The sequence below is a fragment of the Ictalurus furcatus genome, chromosome 7 (assembly GCF_023375685.1).
Source record: "Ictalurus furcatus strain D&B chromosome 7, Billie_1.0, whole genome shotgun sequence".
Taxonomy (NCBI): domain Eukaryota; kingdom Metazoa; phylum Chordata; class Actinopteri; order Siluriformes; family Ictaluridae; genus Ictalurus; species Ictalurus furcatus.
In genome coordinates, this window is record NC_071261.1 from 14,395,757 (window position 1) to 14,422,358 (window position 26,602).

The 26,602-nt window shown below is 39.0% G+C and overlaps 1 protein-coding gene across 4 annotated transcripts in view; it reads left to right on the forward strand.

Annotated features, from left to right (window-relative positions):
* ank2b (ankyrin 2b, neuronal) overlaps positions 1-26,602 on the forward strand; it is a 167,221-nt gene that overhangs the window by 63,899 nt on the left and 76,720 nt on the right. For 3 of the 4 annotated variants that reach the window (XM_053628777.1, XM_053628776.1, XM_053628778.1), the window contains exon 2: positions 20,899-21,000. In XM_053628777.1, the coding sequence (XP_053484752.1) occupies positions 20,899-21,000 (102 nt within the window). Of the gene's footprint in view, positions 1-423; positions 577-20,898; positions 21,001-26,602 lie in introns of those variants that run through there. The other variant, XM_053628779.1, reaches the window with a different exon arrangement.

Sequence of the window (26,602 nt, forward strand, 5' to 3'; positions counted from 1 at the left end):
CTCCCACCTCTATACACCATCCTTTATGTCACACATTTGGCGTCACCTATCTTTTGCCGTTACCCAGAGAAATGAGACTGATCTGGACTAGTCTATTCAGAGAGCTGTCGTGGGAGGACTACAGCCTCTCTCTCTCGCTCTCTCTCTCTCTCTCTCTGGTTTACTTCTGATCTTATCCTATACCCCTCCCTTCTTGCATTGTCTCTCTCACATACACTCTGTCACCTGTGTTGGACGCTGTTACCCAGAGTGAGGAGGCTGATCTTGAGTCTGGACTAGTCTATTCAGAGAGCTCTTGTGTCTGTCTCATTCTCTCTCTGCACTTTTGCAAAGAGAGCAGGTGGTCCTTCTCTGCCCTTGGGCAGGAAAGTCACCTGCCATTGCCAATCGGAGTCCTCTCCTCTCAACTCGTATTTTTCATCTTCTCGTGGAGAACTCGTGTCCATTATGGCGCACGCGGCAGCGCACCTCAAAAAGGCCCGTCTGGAGATGGACCAGCAGCCCGACACGAAGGCGCTGGAGAAGGCGCGTGAGAGAAGGAGACGCTCTCGAGAACGGGCTGAGCGCAAACGCAAGGTACGCCACACGGCAAGCCAGCTTATTTCATGCCACCCCCATCAGCAACATGGGCACTGAGGCTTCCTAGAGTCCCACAATTTCATACTACCCTAACCATCTCACTTCCAGTTACATCAGCTACATCCAGGGATTTCCAGCATTCTTACACCACTTTCATATTCTTTTTCATCACCCCACTAAACATTTTCTCAGTCTTCAGTCATCCAGCCAGTTTCTGTTGTGTATATATATTTCTGCTCCATCACACCATTCCTCAGGCTCACACTGTAGCAAAGCACCCTTTCAGCACCTCTTTGCTAGAAATCGACCACATTCAGCATTTTGTCAGCTTCTCTGTCTTGTCTTGCTTCATTAATCTCTTCATAACACGGTGAGCGGAGTCACACTGAGCCTTGTTTGAGTCTTACTGCAGCATCACATACGCGTGCAGTACATTTGCTGCTATGCGACTGTGTATTTGGGAATCCACTGATCATACACAGGAACGTGAGATCAAGGGCATATCTTAGAGAAGCACTAGAATGCAGCATGCCTAACACTGCATTCCTAATATATGATGAAAGGCTGTTTGCATGAAGATGTGTTTGGGATGTACGACATGCACAACGTGCATGTGATTTACAGGGATTCCCATATGATCACTCTCCTATGTTTTGTTTCCAAGGAGATTGTACAGCATTCGAAATTGTCTCACCTCATTCTCTCATTTTCCTTGTGTATGAAAAACTGAAAACAGCACAAAGTTGTCATGGATTTCAGTCAACATTAAAATAAGCCAACCGAAAAACTTCAACATTCACTTTATTATACGTTTCCTGTGGTTTTATTACATGCCATTTGTTTGTGTCTGTTATTTGCTGAGGCGCTTATTGCTTAAATCACTGTAATCATGAAGTGTTGAAGACAGCTTTGTAAAACAAATAAATAATTTAGTCTTTCTAATTTGAAACAGAAAAAGCTCTTCAAATGGCAATTTACTCAGCACAGAGATTGATGATTATGTAATGTCAATACTTTGCAGCAGTTGGACAGAAACTAAATTGCACTTTAAATGATGGGTTGCAGGGGAAAACATAAGACATTAAAAATGTCACAAATGTTTGACTTGTCAGATTAAGGATCAAGGAGGTATGCTTTAGGTCATGTTAGTACCTAGTAAAGAAAACCATACATTCTGTTAGGATTTGTTACTCTTGTAGTATTGAAGCATAAAATATTATAGATGGAGTGTGGGGCCGGAGTTCGCTGCCAGTAATGGACAAAACCAGTGACAGTGGTAATTAGGGCTGCAACTAACGATTATTTTCATAATCGATTAGTTGGCCGATTATTTTTTCGATTAATCGATTAAACTTTCAGTACCATTTTTCCGTTTATTTAAAATAAAATCCACAAACTGAGTGTTACAAATATAAACTTCAGACTAAAACTTTACACAACTGTTTGTCCAATTATATAAGACTGAAAAGAACCCAATACACACAGACACACACCAGAATATATATTATTAATTTAGGACTATAGTTTAATTCAGTGCTTTATGTGCATCCATAAAAATAATGCATAAATACATGTATATAATATAAACTAATATATAAGTTTACATTATATAATAGTATTTATGCATTACTTTTAATAAAAGGTAACGTTGATATAAACAGTAAACTGAAGAAAGTTATTGTTGGTGACTCTGGGTATCTGCTAAAGCTAGCAGTGTCACATTGTGTGCAAATGATGTCATGCGCCGTCGACTAGGAAGCGGCTTATACTTCCAGTTAGTAAAAAATCCACTAGTGTTCCTTTTGAGATGATATAACTGTTCTAAAATTCATACACTCGATGGTAGAGTACATAATGCATAGTGTAAGTGTATAGTACTTCATTTGGAACACAACTTTAGTATTTACTCTCTGAAGCGTGTTTTCGGAACAGATGTAGTAGGGAGTAAACGTGTCCCGTGCCGCGTGCAGACCAACTAATCGATAACAAGATTGGTTGACAACGATTTTCATAATCGTTTATTACCGATTTTAATGATTAATTGTTGCAGCTCTAGTGATATTCACAAGTAGCAATGTCTTATTGTATGTCAGTAGGTTGTGCACCTGGATAAAACTGAATTGTCAGTTATTGGCCTGACTCTGAAGTGCAGTGTTGTGTAAAGTTGGTTTAATGGCAGTCTAATATTTATGAAATGACTTTGGCAGGAACAGCATCCACAGAGCCAAAACATGTGAACAGCCAAAACTGATATTGTTAACTATTAAACTAAAAAGCATGAGTGCTGTTATGCCAAGTTTCTGGAAAATAAATGAGGAATGAGAACGTAAATGAGTAAGAATTGGTACTAAAACGCAGAGGCAGATCAGTTTTAAAAGACATGATCTTAGTCCAGAGTTGGGTCATTCCTCCTCAAGGGGTCCAATACAGGTTGCTTGAGCATTTTTAATTTTCATATTTTTTTTGTGATTACCTCTATGTACTGGCATTGCAAAATCACCTTTTTTTTTTTTTTTGACTTGGTTTATCTACGATGGCCATCTTTGTGTCATGGCACACAACTAATTTTGGTTATACAGCTGTTTACGGAAACTTCAATATATTGGCGCTGGATGGTCCTAGCTCCTTGGAACAAAAACTGACCTCTGGAGCACATCACAAGGTACATGGACCCTAACCCTATATAAACATTTTGCACATTCTTGTTCCTTAGACTTAGAACTTACTGTAAGTCCAATTGAAATGCTCAAGATTGCTCACAGTTGAACATTTAGGGTCAATTTATAATGGGAAGGGTTCGAGTCTCAGCCTTAGTACCTTGTAATGTGCTCTAGAGATCAGTTTTTGTTCCAAGGAGCTAGGACCATCCAGAGCCAATATATTGAGGTTTTCGTAAATAGCTGTATAACCAAAATTTGTTGTGTGTCATGATACAAAGATGGCCGTCGTGGTTAAACCAAGTAAAAGAAAAAAGAAAGAAAGAAAAAAAACCTGGCAGATTTGCAATGCCAATACATAGAGTAATAGGTAATCACTAAAAAAAATTTAATAAAAAAATTAAATGGTCAGCAACCAATTTTACAATTTTTGGACCACTTAAGATGGACTGATCCAGTTATGTGTAATACATGTCCATCAGCGGTGGCTGAAATATTGTAAGAGTAGTTTCAATGGTGATTATGTTTTAATCACCATCAAGCAAATATGGAACAAGTGCACAAATGCATTTTTATTGTATTACATTTTGCTTTGTTATGGCTGAAACAACATGAACCTGGGTTGAAATGTATTTATTTATTAATTTACTTTAGTGGGGATTTGTTGTGTTTAGCCCAATTATTATTAAGAATCTGCCTCGCAAGTCAAATCTAATTCATGCTCCTTGATCTAAAAAGTAAGAGCTGCAGTAGCAGACAGATAATCACCTCTCCTTTCTTTTTGCATTTCTGAAGTGCTCTAGACTCTTCATGAATTTCACATGAGAAGCTGGAATATGTGGAAGCTCACGCAAAGTGAGGAGCCATTTTAAAGCTTTACGAAACAACTGAGACTAATTTCTTGCTTTTGCTCACCTCTGCCAGATGCCACACACAGTCCATGTCCTTCTGGATATTTTGCTCCTGTTTATTTATAAATGTGCTGTGTAATTGACACATGTGGAGGATGTACATGGTTATACTTTATCCTCGCTGGATACAGCACATTTCTTCAAAGTTCAGTGCTGTTGAAAGACTTATCACCCATCTGAACCGATAATCATTTTGCTGAATGCATTGCACAAACACTAGACATAAAACACCAAAAACCAAGCATCCATATTTTCACAAACAGTACAGTCTACTAAAATATGATACTTTGATATACAGTAGTAATCAAAACCTAAACTGACTTTTTGGTGGTTTTGAGACAACTGATAAGAATATACATGGACTGTATATGTTCACGTCATTTCAACTTGCAGTCTTGAATCCCATTTGAATGCCATGGAGCCTAAACAAACAATGAAAGAGTCTACTATAAAAAAAAGAAGTCATTTTTAGAGAAACAGTAGAGGAGGAGAGCAGAAGAGCACAGAGAGCCACTCAAACACTGTCTGTCTCTCTCTGAGAGACGCTAGACAGGAACAATATAGAAAGACTCCCAATTTTAATGAATTTATCAGTGACATCCTCATTCCAGAAGAGCAAAACTGGGAACAACTGGAACTGTATATGTTTGTGTTGTTTTGAGACAACGTCCTCATCCATCACTCAGTGCTGGTGCACAAGTGGAACAAAACACATTTATAGTACATGCCCTAATGGTGTTTCTGTATGCATGTGTGTGTGTGTGTGTATGTGTGTGTGTGTATATATATATATATATATATATATATATATATATATATATATATATGCAAAAGTCTTAGGCACCTTATTTTGTTTAAGTACAAACTATCCATCCATCCATCCATCTTCAACCGCTTACTCCTTTTCAGGGTCGCGGGAAGTACAAACTATGTTATACATTTTTATTTTCTGACTTCGAGTCAGATTTTCCAGTCAGTACAAAAGCATTTTAGATTTCCTAACATTAGTTTTCCAGCACACAATTAAATGTTACAGAAAAATGTTTGTATGTTATTAAAGAAAGCAGCATATTATGTAAGAGACACTTTTCACACACACACACACACACAAAAAACAACATAATGATGGCTGCTGGATTTTGCTGCAAAAATATGAAGCGAGTACGACAGTCAACATCTCCAGAAGAACTGTGGCTGGTTCTGCAAGATGCTCAATAAAACTTACAACTCATTTCCTTATAAAACTGCACACATTAGTAGTACCTGAGACTATTTCTTTTTAAGCAAAGGGTCATCATACCAGATATTGACTTTGTTTCATTTACTACTGCTAGTGTTTATTACTGTTTATTGCTCTTCATAGTATTTTATACACATAGTATTGCATATATGAAATATATAAATATATGATATATAAATATATAAAATTATATATATATATAATTTTATATTACTCACAGTATCTTTTGTGAGATACTGTATATTATATATATATATATATATATATATATATATATATATATATATATATATATATATATATACACAGTATCACACAAAAGTGAGTACACCCCTCACATTTTTGTAAATATTATAATATATGACCAGTATGAGGGAGTGTGAGAGTGATGACACCAAATTTAACACACCTGCTCCCCATTCACACCTGAGACCTTGTAACACTAACAAGTCACATGACACCGGGTAGGGAAAATGACTAATTAGGCCCAATTTGGACATTTTCACTTAGGGGTGTACTCACTTTTGTTGCCAGCGGTTTAGATATTAATGGCTGTGTGTTGAGTTATTTTGAGGGGACAGCAAATTTACACTGTTACACAAGCTGTACACTCACTACTTTATTGTATATATATATTATAGTGTCATTTCTTCAGTGTTGTCACATGAAAAGATATAATCAAATATTTACAAAAATGTGAGGGGTGTACTCACCTTTGTGAGATACTGTGTATGCGATTATACAACTATATATATATATATATATATATATATATATATATATATATATATATATATATATATATATATATATATATATATATATATATATGCTACTTACAAATGAGGAAATACAAGCAAATATACACCCAGTATATGACATGTGACAGAGAAAAATTTGTACAGGCTATGGATGAAGCTTGTGGAGACATTCAAGCATATGCATGACAGTCATCACTTTTCATATGGACTCTTTTTGGCAGGTTCCTAGAAATCAACTAAAATTTTTAAACTTAAACTTTTTAAAGAACAAAAAAACAGTTGTCACAGCGTTTGAAAGCTTTTTCATGATCCCCGTCATACCTTAACCGGCCAAGCTAACAGCAACGAGTTTACCTCAGCTTGTTAATCCCGCCCACATTACATTACTAATTCAGTTAACTTTCCTGATGTGCAATTTGCTGTTAGTGCGCTTTAATCTGGTGGTCGCTTTAAGATTTTAGTGTTTATGTTGATGTCGAAGGTCACATGACAATGCCAACATGGCGGACATAGTATGTCCAGGGTTGTAGTCATACTACACACACATACTGATTAGTAGGTACTGTCACAGTACACATTACTGTTTCTTGCTCCAGATGTTAATCTGTTTATGTAGCCAGATCAATCTTACACGATTGTATATAAAATTTTATAAAATTGACAACCCAGCCTTTTACCTTTTTCTTTACCAAAAGACTATATACAGTAAATAAAAAAAAGGAATACTGTATAGTAGAACCATAATACAGTATATATTTTAGTGTCCCTGTTTGGTTATAGCTGACTGCGTTATTTAATCAAAAGATGACAGGACTGTAGTTTTGAGTATTTGTTGTTTATAAACCTTATATGTTATGAGAGGAAATTGCACAGTTCTGCTCGATTAAGGCAGTGTTGATTGTTTTATAGAGCACTGACTTTAGTTTGAAGAAATTTGTCATTGAGAAAAACTGTAATACACACAGACTGTACTGTACTGAGACATTTTAGTGTGTCACTATCTAAATATCACAATTTGTAGTGCTGAAAGGACACTCAAACCTCAGTGGTACTAAAAAAAAAAAAAAAAAAATTCTGAAGAGGGTGATAAAATCAAAAGATCAGACACAGTCACAGAGAAACTGGAACATGTACTTGCTAAGTCATAATTTATTCAAACCAATGGTTTTCACCAGTTCTTTTTTCTCTACTTCATTGTTGTCAAGTTCAGTCAATTGTAAAAAAAAAATTAAAAAAAATTAAAAATGTTTTTAGAAATCTAGTGTTTCTAGTACTTTTTACTTCAAATTCAAATATCCGATGGTGTCAGGTCATGTTTAGATGCATATAAATGTATCTTTGGTAAACAGCCTGCCTCAGAAGTACTCAAAAGCACAACATGTGTTGTGATACGGGTGACCGGACCAGCCTGCTGCTCGGCAAGATCCTGTGTTATGAAATGAGTAGAGCTATATTGTATGTGCTTCCCTACTGGGTTTAGTTTCTAGATCAACTGACGTAAAATCATCCACATCTGGCTCTGTGGACTGGGCTGATAATCCAGCTGTTTTAATTCTAAATTAATGCTCTTTCAATCCATTTGTGCATTGGACAGTAATCTGGAGAGCATTATGCAAAATAGCAATTTGTGCATTTCTATGTACATCTCTTAAAACTCATTTTATAGTACAGAGTCTGAAAAGCATTTTAAAGCATACATTCTTATAAAAAAAAGGACTATATAAGATTAAGTTATTTTTTAATGGATTTATCCTACTAAGTCATATGCCATATGTTTCTAAATTATCAACAATACGCTTGGATTGTATTCTGCTCATTTTATGCCTTTGGATAAATGTGTCTCCCAAATGAATTAATACTAATTAATTACAGATTACTATTATTTAGTTTAATCTTATTTTTTTTTAGGACATTCTTTATAAGGAATGTCTAATTTATGCCTTTTGTAAACATCATTTTAAAATATCTTCAGTTCCAATTCCATACAGTATATTTGTCTTTTCTAATGCACCAGAATGCATGATGTGTCCTGCTTAGGTAATCTCCTTCCACCATGCCACAGCTAGGCAGTATAGGCAGTGTAATACAGATTAAATGCTGAAACACAGTAAAAAAAACAAAAACACACATACACTCACACACACACACACACGCACACACACACACACACACACACACACACACGCACACACTAAGCTCTGCAATAAACTCTTGTAGTCCAGCTGTCGGAGTTGCTATGGCAACATAGCCCCTGACTCCTTTCTTTTTTTTTTTTTCTTTCTAGCCACTGTACAGTAAATGATGAGGACTGCGGTACTCTTTGAAGTCTTTCAGATAGTGAAGGCAAGAATATATAGTTGAAATTAATAAATGTCTGTCAAATATGTACCTAGTCCATTGTCTTAAGAATTTTACTTAAGATTTAAGATTGTAAATGCAGAATGCCTACTGACTGTTGTTTGCAAAACCATATGATGGTTTCCAAAGTGTTTATGTTTGATAGTAGTAGTAATATAGAATTAGAAATGTATCACTTTGGTGCCTCGAAAAGTAGGATCCACAGAACAAACTCCAGCCCTGCAGGTTTGTTACACCACACCCCTGATGATTATGTAATACAATGCTGCTGTACAATTGTGTGATCATAGCCATTTAGTCATTAGCAAGTTTTTTTCTCTCAGCAGAAGAGTACACATTTTTTCCCACCCCCACCCACCCTGGCGTGCGGTTTACCACAGATTAAACATGTTTGTGTTCTGTACCTACCTAAGGATTAAACTCTGCTTTTTGGTTGTAGTGTGAGAAAGAAAATCTGGAATGCTCTCAGGATAAATCACTGCTCAGACTAATTGATGGAGTGGTCATTGTGGTCATTTGTGGAGAACATGTGGAAGAGTCATGTGAGTGATTGGTGGTTTTGATTGTTTTGTTTTTGTGTCCAAGTGCTAGCATAAGACTATATTATAGCATGCTTCCTCTATTCAAATGTTACTGGTGGTTGCTACTGCATAAGAGTGTGTTATCAAGAACTGAAAGAAGTAAATGAATGAAACTCTAAAAAAAAAAACTCTAATAAACTAACTGACACTTTTCTCATAATTAGATTTTTCCACTGCCTAACCCTACATTCACACTAGCAGGCAACAAGTCACTTGTGTGTTTTGTAGTTTGTCTCTTTGGGGCTTGTAGCATAGCGTTAATTACTGTTCTCGCTTGTGGAATGTATAGATTAGCAGAGCAAGCTAGCTACAATTATTACAGTCCAAATTATTACTTCTAAAGTTTATTTTACTTCCTAAATGTCTATACACATTGAAAGACAGATCACATATGACCAGATACTATAAGATGAAGATGCCTTAGACAGTAAAAGTAAACTAATTGCAAGTATGAACTAAAGTTGGGGAATTTAAGAAACGTTGGACGTTACACATGTTATCGGATTGGTCCATTGTAGTATTTGAGGCAGTCATTTGGATTTGTTGTTTTAATGTGACACACCTAATTTGTATGGAATTAAAAAAAAAAAAAAAACTCAATATAAATGTCAGTTGCCGTGCTGTTGCTTTGTTGCTTACCACTGTCGCTGAAACTGTGTCTTGCATGTACAGTACAAATGAATAGAAAATGAATGCTTGCTCTGTTGCTTTGTTGCATGCTAGAGTGAATGCATTGTGAAAACAGTTTAAAAGACAATGACTCAGGCCATACAGGATTTCACCAAGGTTTTTTTTTTGTGATTGTTGTGGCCAAAAATGTTTGATATTGCTGCGTCTTTTTCCAAAATTTGCGATGCAACTTGCCAAGTTTTGTGCTTTTTTGTGGAAAACCACTTGAATTGGCGAAATTGCAATCGCACAAAAGTTGGTGAATGAGACGCACGTGAATCGAAGAGGGTTTTGACCGAATGCGCTTTGTGATGATGTCATATGACGAGTCTCGGCCCAAATCTGCAGAAAATGTGCGGTAAATTTTTAAAAATTGCAAGCTCCTCTGAATATTGTGGAGTTTTCTTGATTTTGGTTTCATTTCTGCAATTGCAGAATCGTGAAATCCTGGAGGGACTGATGACTGTGGCAATAGAGTATCAGAAGAAAAGAAAACAATTTAAGCGCCAAAGTCTACAGAAGAATTAAATTATTTACTAAGATGCCTGCAGGAATCTTTGCTTTATATAATTTCTTAGACCTCTGCACAGTACCCTATTTAGGTCAAGAGAGTTAGCGTTTGTTAGTTAGCTGGGTCATGTTTTGCAGTCTTTCAGTGTTAGGAAGAATGGGGACATTTAACTGCTGTAGCTTTGATAAATCATACCACATCTCAAGAGAATACTTTATACAGTACATTACACATGAGAAGAGTCGCTCTTGGGGTCGAAAGCTAAATGAGTTGCAAATTATTGATCATGAGAGTAGGATCAATTGATGTGTTGGTGGCTGTTTTTGGACTCTCCTGAATTGATATTCTACTGCTTGCACCAGATCTCATAACATTAACTGGGTAGTGTGGGAACTATTGTACTGTAAGCATTTAATTTGACTTTTGCTACTGCAGAGGAAGAGAGTTCTGGGTGGCTTCTGCTTTGTGCTAGATCGCCAGGCTGCCCACTAAAGAGTGTTGAGTGGGAGTTAGTAGTATACTCATAGTAGAATAGTAGGAATGAGATGGGGAGGTGGTGGGTATGGAAACTTCATTACTAGTGATGGGAATTTACAGAAAGTTAACTCGAATTAAAGTGGAGCTACAGGCCTGTTCTAACATTTGCATTTACACAAGAAATGTAGTACTCATGATAATACAGTTAGTTTGGAAGAAATGATCATATCCTGATTTGCACTTATCGGCATTACTGAAACGTTTGTAAATCTGGTGGGGATTTGGTTTGTTCTGCGAAACCATTTATATACAACTGTACCAAAAGAATAATAAATAAGGCCCATTGTATACATCTCAATCATATTGCATTACTTTTCCCATCACCAGGTACATTAAAGGCATGATTGCCTGAGTTGTACATGGTGACATGGCATTGTTGTGGTCATTTAGAGTAGCTCCTGGGTTCGGGCCTTTACACCAGTCCCTGTACACTCCTGTACACTCGCTTGTTCCAAACATACCACTGACCCTCCATTCACATGCATAGTTGGTGGGTGTAAAAATAGCTGAGGCTCAAATGAACAGTGAGGAAGCCAGCAGTAGATGGTCATTTCTGTTTATGGAAGAAGCTGGATGTCACACTACCAAATAAACAAGTGAGTAAAGTGGCATGGTGCGCCCCAGTGGGACACAAGACTGGAGCTTAAGGAGTATTAGTTTAGTATTAGTTAGCATTCACTTTGCTTGAAACTTGTAATGGCATGAAGTTCAATTGTACTTGTCATGGGCAACACAGCAATGCATAAAATGCCCAAGGAAACGGAGGACAGTCCAGAACGGGATAATCCTTATTCCATTAGTGATGGTTCTAACCAGAGCTGGAGCACCAAACCCTTGGTAAGAATCTGCAGATTTGCATCTTAATGTCATTATTTGGTGTTTTGGACCTCTAGTTGGAATCACAATGTTACATTGCCCACTTTATGAACTATACTTGCACATAATATTCACCTTTAATCTTTAAATAAATCTTTAATCATTTAACAAGCCTCCTTGTTGAGTTTATCTATAGCAAGATATGATTGACATATTTTCATACCAACGTTGTGCAGATATGTTTTACGGCTGTTCTACTCTATTGCTTTTTTTTGTCAGCCTCTCTGAAGTGGTTACATGACTGAACAGCTGATCAGATCCATACAATTGCAAAATGGCACATGTCCAAACACTCACCTCCATTTTTGCCTGTTCATTTCCTGCTTGAAAATCTCACCTGCAGTGTACAGATCACATAATCTGACTGTAGATTTCTACAGGTCTGCAGCTTTCAGATGATTTTCAGAGTGCCAATCAGATTCCTTAGATACAGTTCTCATTTCAATTGGTTTGGTAGGTTATGGAAAGAAACTTACATTATGACTGCTGGATTCTAATATGGATCATCATAGTGTCTTAAAAGTGGATTGTTTGTGGCTAGTCCACAGGAGAGTCTTGTCTTTGGTTGGTGGAGATTTATTTATCTTTGCCACTGTAACTCAGATGACATTTAACCCCAAGACAGTTGGGTAGTATTTTACCAAAACTGATTGATCAATGGCTCAACATTTGCAAAAATAAATATGTGATACATAGATGCACCAAATTCCCACATGACACTATACTTTCCTCAGAATAAAACACTGTCTGAAAATATGGAAGTGATGTGACCAGACACGGGTAGACAGAGGAAGTGTATGTTGAGTCTTATTGTAGATGTCTAAAACCCCCTGTTTGGAGTAGGATGTTTTAATATAAAGATTATTGTTTTATCGTTTGATGTTGTTTCTCAAAATATACAAAAGTGTATACTCTAAATATGTACTGTCATGTTAATTATTTATCATTATTTATTAATTATTAAGAATTCTGTACTTTAATGCCCCCTTTCTGCCTACTTGCGGGTGGCTGTGACTCAGGTACTAGAGCGGGTTGTCCACTAATCGTAGGGCTGGAGATTTGATTCCTGGCCCACATGACTCCACATGCCGAAGTGACCTTGAACAAGACACTGAACCCCAAGTTGCTCCCGATGGCAAGTTAGCGCCTTGCATGGCAGCTCTGCTACCATTGGTGTGTGAGTGTGTGTGTGAATGGGTGAATGAGACACAGTGTAAAGCGTTTTGAGAGGTTAAAAAAGTGCTATATAAGTGGAGACCATAAGTGCCAACCATTACTTTGCTGCTAAAAAATCAGATTTTTCTTCATTTAGAAAGGTAAGAAAGCTTTAGGTAGAAATCTTTGGATTCTCTGAGGACATCGCATTGCTCACATACTCATGTGCATGCCTTTTGTATAAGTGGAAGTTTAAAAGTGATATCCATTAGGGGGCATGTCAGGGCTGAGGAGGCATCCTGGCTGATGGATTTCCATGTCAATGTGTGAAATGTAGGATTTTATGCAAATAATATTTGTCACTGTTGAGAGCCATGGTGATATCCAACAAATGTGCACACAACCTCTTTATCCTGGTCAGGGTCTCAGTTGGAACTGGGGTGTAGAAATTCCTGGGAATACTGGACACAAGACAGTAATAAAACCTGGATGGGGCACCAGTACACTATAGGTAGTGAACTACAAAAATGCAAAACAGAGACTAATTTAATGTAGGAAAAGTACATCTTTGTCTTGGGTCTGAGATGGATCTTGTTTAAAATCAAAGTGCCAAACTCTAGAGTGAGATAGAATCCCCTAATTTCATAAACTGTATAGTTTTACTGTAACTGGAAAAATGTGTTGGAGGATGGTTGGAGTCAGAGAAAACTCACAGGGCTGCAGGACCTCCATTTTCATTCACGATGCCACACACTACTAAGACATTGACCAACTGCATGTGGGCGCCATCTTGTATGCAAATCAAATATGCTGCCTTTAATCTCATTTCTCTTAGACCTTGTTGCTGTCCAAAGACAAGTAATGTGGAGTGAGTGCCAGGCTCCCTGCTCATCTTAACAGCCAAACTGTGCTTCAGCCTTCTGGCTGTGATGGGTTGTGACTCAGATAAACTGTTCTCTCATCACATCCTGTGTCCTTGAGGTTGGGGTATTGCTGAAGAGATGAAATCAAACCATGTTGTGTGGCTGAGTGGTGTAAATCAAACCTGGACAATCAATTCATTTTTAGCCAGATTGCTCCATCTAGGGTTCTTTAGAAATGTATTTCTACAGTATGTGTATGGCATACAAAACATTGCTGCAGTATAAGATGCCAACTAGTGACGGAATTATCATAATCAAGTACAATTCACTGCTTCTTGCAGTCTGAAGCCTTTCCATTGGGATTGTTTTTTAGCTTACCTGTTCTGAAGGAGTTAGCCTAAAATTAGGGCTGCAACTTACGATTATTTTGATAATCGATTAATTGGTAGATTTTTTTTTTCCTTCGATTAATCCATTGGTTGTATTTTTTTAAATATCTTAACTACAAATAAATATATTTAAAAACTATTTATTTTCAGCATTTTAACCAACACTGCTACATAACTAGGCTTAATTAAATAACAGTTCACTAACTACAATACATCTGTCATGAGAATATTATCAAGTGCGCATGCCAACCGAATGAAACAATCAAACTAACACAAGGTGACGGTATTTTGTACTCTTTTCTGTATTTCAAGCCCTGATTTGTTAAAATTCCAAACAGACAATTCAAAGTAAAGGCAAAGTATAAAAAATATTCTATCACAATATATCACTAACTGAAACTCTCATTTAGCTAACTCTCACAAGCTAATTCATTTAGCTTGCCATGTGTGCACGTGAGGCGAATCATTTTCAATGTGTCGAATCCAAAGCTTTGGGGTTGACTCTTAGGTTTTATTGTCTGGAATTAGTGAATCGACTCTTTTTGGGCTTGACTTCGGTAGAACTGAAAGCAGGATGGAGACTTGATGATTGAAACACAAGACATATTAAAAATAGTCAGTATATTGTGTATGCAAAGAATACACAATCGTTTATCAGTGCTACTGAGTTGGACAAGTAGTTCTTACAAGCGAATTGATTCAAAAGCACAAATGCATGACTGACTTGAGTTTTGAAGACCAATCGTTGATTTGAGACAATGCTTATTTTCAAACCATTGTGTTGTCATACAAACAACTCACTATTTGACCAAAGTAGCATGAGAATATATTTTCTGTTAGGGCAGGAAAGTTAGATATATGACCATAAATGTGCAATACTAATTACTACTAACTGTTCGGAAGACTGATGAAGCCTTTATGATTGTTTCTGGAGAGTGTTATTTTGTTTGTAGGCACCCCGGGCACCCCAAAGGAGCTTCAAATGTCATACAGATGGTTGCTGGGTGGCATGTAAACACACATGCTTTAGTGTGATGATAGGATTTCCAGAAATAGATTTGAAATGATGCGCAGGTGCCGCACAGTGTGTGTATGTGTGTATGTGTGTGTACTCAAGATTTTCTGGACATTTATCTTGCCTGATAAATGTAAGTAGTCTAATCAAAGACTTGGCAGTTGGATGCAGTCACTATGGATAATGAACAAGGAACACAAGCTCCATTTTAAGATGGTCGCTAATCTTGTTGGCATAGAGATGGTTCGTTGCACAGGGACATTTTTACATGTGGCTTATTTATGTCTTTCATTTCTTCAGTCACTGTTCAAGTTTGACTGGTTCCATATATTTGTCTCTTTCAGATGAACCTTTTGCGATATAAGAGGATAAAATGTCACTGACTGTAAAGTCATAAAAACGTTACTTCAGTATGATACTAAAAATGATTCTTGTTATTCATCTCGTAGGCAAGAACTCAACTGACCATAACTGCCTTATGGCAGCATATCTGCCCAATGAAAGGTTCTGCTGCCATGGTTTCTGAGTCAGTGGTCTCTGTGGTCACTAGGCAGGGCTTTAGATGTTTTCAGCAATGTTACTCATAGTGAAATGTTGTATTATTCATAACTCCTTCTTATCAGTGAACTGATTAGAGCAGATAAATTCTCAGTGGATGAATGTTTTATGCAACACTAGGCACTCTTTGGCCTTTGGACACAATTTTTATCATTTTCATCAATTATATTTACCCTTCTGTTTGATGTTTGTTAAGACAGTGAGGCTCATCATCCACAAAACTTCAAGCTAAGATAGGAGTGCACCAAGAGAGTGTAGATATTTTTGTTTTTACGGATGAGTTTGTCTGTGTAACAATCTTACAGTACATCTTTTTAAAACATGCCCCCGCCTGCTACACACCCCCACCAGTTGATACAGGCCTTAGGAAATACAGCCAGCCACTACCATATGCACTCTCAGCCTGTGGACCACTGTGAAGTTAAAAGGTTGTAAACTATTACCAAATATCAGTGAATAATCTGTGCGTTGGCATCATTCATGTAGTGGAGCCATTGCAGGAGATTGTGGTCAGAACAGAGGGTGAAAGGACATCCCAATAAATAGATAGATAAGGAAGAGAGTGATGGTTGATGTACAGCACTGGACAGTCCTCACCCCCGCATCATGTCTCACTGTATCGCCTTCTTTTTGGTCTCCACCCCAGGGCACCCCGTTGCTCGCCTCCATCTGGTCACAGTCACACGACGTACCAGGAAGTGCATCCACTGCACACACCTCACATCACCCTACTTGTTAGAATCCCACAAGTCTGAAGACAGCCAATCTGATCCCAAAATTCCTCAACAGGAAATGATTGTTTTATGTTGTTGGTCCATATTGAATGGCACCAAAGTATATTTGTGCCATTGACCATGACTACATTGACCATGAACACACTAAACCACACCCCCTCCTTATAGAGTCATTCTAATCGCATAAACCTTTTAAGTTTATCTTAGTAAAGTCACTGAAATGACCAGAAAAGTCTCACTGGGTTTATTCTTGAACCTGAAGGCTCTCTATAAGTAGAGTGACTCAGATATAACAGTGCTGTGTCTGTGTATGGGTGATATTTTTTCTGTCATTCTTAGGAAAATTATTAAGCTCTTTTGGCTGTGAAGAAAGACATACTACAAAAATGTTATGGAGGTGTTTGGGGACACCTACATAACATTCTGGGGCATAAAACCTGATTTGTTTGCAGATATTTTATCTGTAGTGCACATTGATGATTGGCGGAAGATAATGTATGACTTTGCAACAAAATGTACTGAATATCATCAGAGGGTTTTGCTGCTTTGTCACTGGTACTATTGTGCATTTGTAACAATTCTCTCCTATATTCCACACAGCTAATCTAATCTGTTTTTTTTTCATGAATGCAGAACAAAAAAGAAATCATCCCACTCCCTTTTTGTCAGTAACAAGCTGGCTGATTTGTGTGTAGAAACTCAGTTATCTGTTGTGACACATAGAATCTATTTGTTCAACACATTAACTGGAACTTTTTCTAAAAAAAAATAAAATATATATATATATATATATATATATATATATGAAAAAGATTGAAAAGTATTTTTTTTAAACTAGTGAATTAAATAAAGACGATTTTTATAACTAGTGAATTAAATAACAGTGTTGTTATGAGGAAATATTTACACAAGATGAACCAGTATTTTATGGATAACATTGTAGGAAGGTTTTGCTTTTCAGTGTGGCATGCTTTCTGTATGACACTAATGAAAAGCAATTAGTTTGGTCATTGTATTTCACATTTTTCACTGTTGTGGTTGCTTAAAATTATATAGTACAGTGAGCGGCGTAGATTGTTTTTTAATGGTGCATTACATTCATTTCTGACACAGTTTGGTCAACATCTCATTCCTTAAAAGAAATCCCCTGCTGATTTCCCATTAAAGAGATCAAACGATAAAATAACGGTTTATCCATAGGTCCATCATTATATCATGTACATTATGTTTTACCTTGATGTGAAGTTATAGCAGTTTTACATGTTCTTAACATCTGGTTATGTTACTTATACAGAGAGAGTTATTAATGTGCAAATCCAATAAGGCATGAATAGGAATGAAATAGATTAGACTAATACAGGACTAACATACACGCATAAGTTAAGACAAAGCAAATTTAGGGGACATTTGTGGGCAAAGATGTGTAAGTGGGTTGAATATCACTCTTCCGTGGATAGATATTGTAGCTAACTCTCTTGTGTGTTATCCTGGGACACTCCTATGTATATACAGTAGCAGGCACAGCAGGGTGTATCCATGCCCACTATGAGAGTCAGATGCTTGGATCCTGGCGCCTGCTGCCACCCACTCAGGGAGTGGCACCACTAAAACAAACAGGTTGCATCATTCGCAAAGATAAAGTTCTTTGCAAATGCATTTGGGTGACTCTTTTGTGTAAATTGACAATGAGTAGATTAGTCATTAGAGTAAAAGGCCTTCAACATGTGGCTTGCAGCAGTGAAAACCCGTACACCATTAAAGTTGTTAGAATTGTTGATTTAAACCATGCCTCTCTCTCTCTCTCTCTCTCTCTCTCTCTCACTCACACAGCTGTTTTCAGTAATATTTGTTTTCCTAGATATTAGGACTCATTTGGACTATGTTTTGTTTTTGTTGTGTTTTTTTTTTTTTTTTTTACACATATATTAATTCATATTTTTCCATTTCATACATAAATTACATATATGTATATGGTCAGAACTGAGAATAATAAAAGCATTGTTGGCCTGAACACTTTTAAAATAATGAATCACTATTATTTGAGATGATCGTTACGGTAATGTGGTAAAAAAAAACCCAAAAAAAAAAAAAAACCAAACCAAGAAACAATGAAATTGGGGGAAAAAAACAGTTCTGATATGCTCAGATGTATGCTCTCCCTTTCTGGATGATCACACAGATACTCTATAGATGAAACTGATGAAAACCATAATTGTTGGTGCAATTTGCACACACATTCAGATTTGATTGTGTGCCCCTTAAAATGAATAAGTGCTTTGTCTGAAGTATTCTCACAGCATGTCTGGAAATCATGATCCATCTGCATGTACATAGCGTAGCCTATGTCTCGTCTTCATGCTGGTGTAGGAATCGCATATTGTTGTGTGCCTGAAATAAGAATGCTCTAATGAGACATAATTGCACTAAACATGATGCATTCACTAATATTTTGATGGACATTTTGAATAAATGAAAACCATAAAAAAAAATTATATTTAAATTCATTTGCATCTTTTGCATTCAAAATATTTAAAATTCTCTGGACAAATTTAAAAACTCTGTGGACACGCTTCTATTGAAAATGCAGACTGTTTAGTCCAGGCATCTTGAGGACAATATCCATTTAGGGGCCATGCGAAGTCAGCTACACTACTCCCACTACCACACTGCAAAAAATTACCTTAGCAAGTGGAAATACCTTGAATATAGTCAAATTAATCTAGTATTTCTTATCAAAACAGTACAATAAACCAAATATAAGATTATTAAACCTATTTCAAGCCATTTGTATTCATTTCAAGCTTGAAATACATTTATTTCTAGAAAGAAGCAAAATTATCTGTGAATGGAATAAGAAAACTACAAGCTTGAAATGAGTAATAATGTCCAGAAATAGGTTTAATGATTTTGTATTTGGATTAGCGTAATCCTATAATAAGGAATACTAGATAAATATGACTGATTCAAGATATTTTCACTTGCTAACATGACTTTTTTTGGTATGCATAACTATAATATGCATGAAAAATGGCTAAATACACAATGCTTTTGTTCATGGATTTTTGAGACTGTGCTGCTGTGCTCCGATTTATAACATACTCTATCCTTTACTCTATTAGGTGTTTTACATATAAGCTAACCATAATATATCTGCATGTAAGCCTGTGAGATGAAAGTCAGTACAATTCAGTGCAGGTTGGATCTTTGACTAATTCTATGGCTTTGACAATGTGGACTACAAGCAGGAGGACACGGTTTCAGCTTGGGGAGGGATGTATGGTGAATTCACATAATTATGTTTCATGTAATAATAAAGCTTATGTTTCATATCCAGCTGTTGTATCCTTTCCATGAGAAAGCATCAGTCATGCTTATTAATGTAGGCTAGTCTAAACTTATTGTCCTGTCAAATTTGCATTATTAGGTAGGACAGAAAGGGGATTGATTGGAGAAGCTAGTGAAATAACTAGATAGCTAACGTTCGCTAGTTTCATAGCCCGTAGCACTTGGCTACCTATATGCATTGTGTGAACAAAACCAGATATGTAACTTTATTTTTAATGTAAAATTACTTTATTTGTTTTACAGAGCTAAACTAATTTTAGTCATGTTCCTATATATAATGTCCTGTCCACAATGTTCCATGTCCTGCCCTCCTGCTATTTATGCGCTGCAGCTTTACACAGCATTCATGTGGAATTTAGCTGCTACTAGGGAAATAACTATTAATGTGCTGACTGTCATATTGATATTTGCATAGTCATGCACTTTTATATATACTAATGTCACCTTGTGTTTTTGGAAGCAGCTGATACAGTAAACTAAGTCCTGCTATAATAAGCAGTAATAAAGTTTATTGTACAATACTGCAATTATGTAAGGAAAGTATGTGATTAGCCTTGCAGTGAATGCATTTTTAAGACTTTCACTAAACACAGGAGATGGGAAAAGGTTGTTTTCCTTGTTGTTGAAATGTAGAAGGAATTACTGAGGTCAGTTTATATTTCCAGATGGCTCTGCATTGCTGTACACCATTTAAACACAAGCACCTGAAACAGAACCGTGTGTGGGCATATCTATCCAAATGACTAAGCAAATTATTTGAAAATATGGTTCAAATCACATGATATTGCCTATGTGGAAATTATATTCAAAAGAAATATCTTTGTACCACTGTTGAGTTACATATGCTATTAGTAAAGTATTGGGATGGTAAGCTTAATAAGGTGTGCTGCTATCTCCACATTAAACTGTGATCCAGAATATTGAACACGCACAGCAAAATCACCAGTGTTCATTTAACACCCAGAGTGTTGAATTTGCACCACACAGTGTGTATATAAGTCCATTGGACTCAAATGAACACTCTGGGTGTTAATTCAACACCAGGGATTTTACTGTGTGATTGTGACAGGATTTCTAACCCCTGATCAATTGGTCAATTTCATATGGCAGAATCCACACTAAAAATAACATTTTCTTTTCTTTTTTTTATATTATCCAGTCGGACAGCAACACCAGTTTCTTACGGGCTGCGAGAGCTGGGAACATCGACAAGGTTCTGGAGTACCTTAAGGGTGGCGTGGACATCAGCACTTGCAATCAGGTGAGTTTGCTCACACAAATACACACAGTTTAATACCTAACTAGAGGAATTCTGATGTATAACCCATTAGTAGACTCGTTCCATTCCCCTGCCTGAATCCTGTGTTTTAGCTCAATAACCAATCATGCCTAAATGTTTGTGGCACATGCATCAGTCCATCAGTCCTAAATGACACATGTGACCTTTCTAGTGAACAAGAGACATTTATCTAGATTGCTTCTTTGTCCTGATTTTAATCAGTTACCACATTTTTTGTTTGTTTTTGGTAAGGTGGTTGCTCTTTAATTGTGCTCCTAGCAACATGTTAAAAATAATTTATTTACCAGAATCCAGTTCTTGTGCCTGTCCCGAGAAAAATCTCCAGTTAATAAATGTGATTAGTACATCATTTATATTTACAATCAGTGAAGTAAGATGTTGCTTAGCAACAGGCTACAGTAACACTTTGTACTAACTCCCAAAGGCCAGTATATCCCAAGGGCATCCTTTGTTTACTTTCAAAGAAGACTGCCAATATAATGCAAATTTGAAGGGAAATTAACCTCTCTCTTTACATGTAGCCTTGCACTGACCTTGCATTTTGGTATATCTAGACTTAAGCACCTTTGCAGATGAAATTGATTAAATGGCTACAATCATATACAAATAATATATCAAAGGACTCTTCTTAATAAAGTGGCTGTCACTGGATTTGTAAATCTGTAACATCCAGTTGAATAAGACAGGTCACAAATGCCGGTGCTTAGTTTGTGTTTTATTATGGGCAATCCAACAATCGTAATCACTGTCCATTGCGGTGATCAAAACGCAGGCAGGCAATGATAATCAAGGGTAATCCATAATCAAAAATAGTAACACAGATGAGGGTCGGAACAGGGAACGAAAACTAGAAAACAACACTCTCAAATGCACGATACAACCCACAAGACTTCGTAGTGAGACATCGACACACTACGTAGGCAAACGAATAAGTATCAACACAAAACAGGTGAACACAACTGAGGAACAAGCCAGTGACTTGATGGAGCAGAGACAGGACCAAAACCAAAACAAAGACATATGGCAAAACAAGAACATGAATAATAGCAAGCACATTCTGTGCTCCGAGAGAGCTCATTTGTGATGTTTTGAAATCAAAATCTCAGTGAATAAATTATTTTTATGTGTGTTTAGAGCTTAATTAACTGCATAAAATGATGCAAATTATATGACCCACAATTCCAGTGATTTTATTTTTAGGAAAACCTCGAAAGACCCGGCAAGTTCCACCACTCACTCACTCCATTACATCACCTCTGTGCTCATAGTGATGAGCTTAATGATGAGCTTTTTGCTATTATTTATCACTAAGACAGGTAGGGAATAAACCCAAAGTATTTTACAAACCTAAACTCATCCAGCCTCCTTGCCCAAGTGCTTAGGTTCTGTAGCCCTTCCTACATTGTAATGACAAATTCAGTAAGATCGACAAATGAATATCTCCAGCCTTTCTACTAGTTCTTTCGTAGAAAGCCCCACAAGTGTTGCTCAATAGCTTCCTTCTGAAAGACTCTTCTGTATCTGAATTAATCATAAAATCCAACTCCTCCTCCTATAAGCTTGATCCTGCCCAATCTCCAGTTTCTAAACCTGCATATATCTTCATCATATTTCTATCACTCCTGTTACATCTGTCCTTGTGAAACCTGGTGTTGATATATTCTCACTTGATCTCCATATCTGCGGTTGTGTTGGAAAGAGATATTCACATTTATACTACTGATAACTACCATCCTTGACAGCAAGTGTTTATTTCCATAGGATTACATAGCTGGTTAGATTTTCTGGCTAAGATCCTCAAAAATGCTGTGATCAAACAGGAAAAGTTGCATGCTAAAATATTTCACAACAAGGTTTTTGCATTTAATATTTAAAAGAAAACAATTTTCCTGTTGCATTCACATAGTGAGAAATTTGTTGCCAAGTATTTCATCATTCGTTATTAATGTGTGAAAATAGATAGCAAATTTCCAACTGCACCATGGAAACAGAGTGTAGTAAAAACCAGTCACATGTCACATTCTGACTGAAGGTGGTGAGTGTTCCCTCCTTTCCCGCTGTCCAGGAGTAACCTGCAATCATGTCACTAATATTTTAAATCGTTACAACAACAAAATATAGTAAGGGAAATTTGGAAAGTAGTTTGTTTGTATAAAAGCACATGCTGTTTATCTTCATTTCTAATTGCATATTTGAATGCGTATTTGACCTTTTTTCCTTTTCCATTCACTATGTGGGCGGTGTCCTTGTTCTGGACAGGCATTTGAAATACTAGAACCATGACCTATGTGGAGAGATTATTCAGTCTCTAGTGAGTGAAAGACTCACATGCTGCTCTGCAAAGCCTCAGTCAGGAGAGAATTAAATGATTAGTCATTTAATTATAAATATTAAATAAATGCAATTTACAGAGAGAAAGACATTTGTCTTACATTGGTTTGAAGCTTCAAAATGGTTTTATTCCTTTGTTCAAAACATAATTTGATTGACTTTGTCACGTTACCTGGTAGGAGGCAAGCGCGGGCCGAGCATAAGCAGATAGGAGGGCGAGTCGTGAAGCGTGGAGCACAAAGTCCGAGGCAAACACAATAATCCAAAACGTAAATCCAGAATCGTAGTTGAGAACGAGGTGGAAATTCCAAAACCAAAGAAGATACAATGTTCGTAGAGAGCATGGTAACAAGCCAACGTAGGGAAAGCTTTAGCGTTACTTCGCGCCGCGTTGTTGTTAATAGGGTCTTAAATAACCTTGGGTGGCGCGCAGGTGTTTGCACTCAGTATTCCAGTGAACTTGAGCGCGGGTGTGGCTGGGATGTGTAGTCCGCGCCGGCACAGCGGCCGTGAGTTCGCCGTGGCGTAACAGAGCCCCCCCCCAAAGGGCTCACTCCGGGAGCCGACTTCTTCCGAGGCCGTCCTCTCCTCCGGGGTGCCGGTCTGTCTGGATGAGCCGTGTGGAAGTTGTCGCGCAAGCTTGCATCCAGAATGTCCCGGGATGGGATCCAGCATTGATCCTTTGGGCCGTAACCTTCCCAATCTACCAGATACTCAAGCCCCCCTCTCCTGCGTCTGGAGTCCACGATCTCCTGCACACGGTAGGCTGGGCGACCTTCAATCTCTAACGGGTCAGGCGGAACCGCCGTGGCTAAAGGGCCCAGTGTTACTGGCTTGAGGAGGGAGACATGGAATGAGGGGGCGATGCGGCTGTGTTTGGGGAGGTCTAAGTGGTACGTAACCTCGTTTACCCGTTTCAGGATCCAGAAAGGGCCGGCATACTTGGGTCCCAATTTGCTGCCTGAGAGAGGTGTTTTGAGGTTCCTCGTAGAAAGCCATACCCTGTCCCCTGGCTGATAATCAGGGTGCGCTCCGCGATGCCTGTCCGCTTTCCATTTGGTGATGCGAGAGGTTCATACCAGTTGTTGATGTGCGCGCTCCCGGATCTGTTCGCTGCGGCGAAACCACTTGTCCACGGCCAGGGAGTCAGTGGTGGTGGCATTCCAGGGGAAGAGCGGCGGTTGGTAACCCAAGACGCACTGGAACGGGGTTAGTTGGGTGGCGGAGTGTCGCAATGAGTTCTGGGCATACTCCGCCCATGGGAGGAAGTGACTCCAGTCCACTGGGCTGGTGGCGCAGAACGTTCAGAGGAATCGGAGGATCTCCTGATTGGCCCTCTCTGCCTGGCCGTTGGCCTGCGGGTGGTAACCGGAGGTGAGGTTAACAGTGACCCCCAGTTTCTCCATGAAGCTGGTCCAGACTCGAGACGTGAACTGGGGCCCCCTGTCGCTCACGATCTCCTCTGGGAGGCCGAAGTAGCGGAACACCTGCTGGAACAACAGTTTGGCTGTGGTGAAGGCAGAGGGGAGGGCCGGAAGTGGGATCAGGCGCAGGGACTTAGAAAATCGGTCCACGACCACAAGTATAACTGTGTTGCCTTGTGATTCCGGCAGATTGCTTAGAAAATCCAGGGCTACATGGGACCATGGCCGTGCGGGTATGGGAAGTGGCACCAATTTCCCGACGGGTAAAGCACGGGGTGTCTTGGAGCGGGCACAGGTGGAGCAGGAGGACACGATACGCTGTATCTCCCTGGGCATGTGGGGCCACCAATATTTCTCGGCGAGCAGATTGTAAATGCAGTGGGCACCCGGGTGTCCAGTCGCTCGCAGCGTATGAGCCCAGGTGACAAGCTCCAGACGGTGGCGTTCCGGCACGAACTGCTTCCCTGAGGGACAGCCTTCGGGGATGCATGATCTCGGGAGGCGAGCTAGGGTTCTGTCCAGGGCCCACTCGATGGCGCCCAACACAAAGGAGGGGTTTACTATGTACTTCTCCCGATCTGCCAGGCCTTCGGGAGAGTGGATACGAGGCAGTGCATCCGCCTTCACATTCTTGGTCCCTGGCCTGTATGACAAGGTGAACTGGAACCGGGAGAAGAACAGAGACCAGCATGCTTGGCGGGGTGTGAGCCGCTTAGCCGTCCTCAGATACTCGAGATTTTTGTGATCGGTGTAGATGAGGAATGGATGGTCGGCTCCTTCCAGCCAGTGTCTCCACTCTTCGAGGGCCAATTTGACGGCCAGGAGCTCCCGGTTCCCCACATCATAGTTGCGTTCTGCCGGAGACAGTTTTCTCGAGAAGAAGGCCATGGGGTGCAACTTGGGTCTGTCCCCGAACCTCTGAGACAGGACGGCCCCCACTCCCGTCTCAGATGCGTCAACCTCCACGACGAACGGTCTGGAGGGGTCCGGGTGACAGAGGATGGGGGCGTTAGTGAACCTCCGTTTCAGCCCGTTCAGGGCCTCCTGGGCCTGAGCGGACCAGATGAGGCGCCGAGGTTTCCCCTTAAGAAGGGAGGTCAGGGGTTGTGCAATCTTGCTAAAGTCACGGATGAACCGCCAGTAGAAGTTTGCAAAGCCCAGGAATCGTTGTAGCTCCTTGACTGTTCGGGGCTTGGGCCACTCCACTACCGCCCTTACCTTGCTTTGGTCCATGGCAACCCCCTCTGGACTGATGACATACCCCAGAAACTTGATGGTGCGTCGGTGAAATTCGCACTTTTCGGCCTTCACATACAGCTGGTGTTCCATCAGACGTGCCAGCACTTGGCGGACCTGCTTAATGTGCTCCTTTAGGGACATCAAGTAGCTCAATATGTCGTCGATATACGCGACGACGCAGTGCCCCAGTAGATCCCTCAGGACGTCGTTGATCAGGTTTTGGAAGACTGAGGGAGCGTTAGCAAGCCCATACGGCATGACCAAATATTCATAGTGCCCGGAAGTGGTGCTGAAGGCCGTCTTCCACTCGTCGCCCTCCCTGATGCGGATTAGGTTGTACGCACTGCGTAAGTCCAGTTTCGTGAAGAAGGACGCAGATCTCAGCTGTTCAAGGGCGGCGGGCACTAGTGGCAGGGGGTAACGGTACTTGACGGTCACCTGATTGAGCCCCCTATAATCAATACACGGTCGCAGGCCCCCCCTTTCTTCTCCACAAAGAAGAATCCAGCCGAAGCGGGTGACGTGGATGGCCGAATGTATCCCTGCTGCAGTGCCTCTTGAACAGAGGC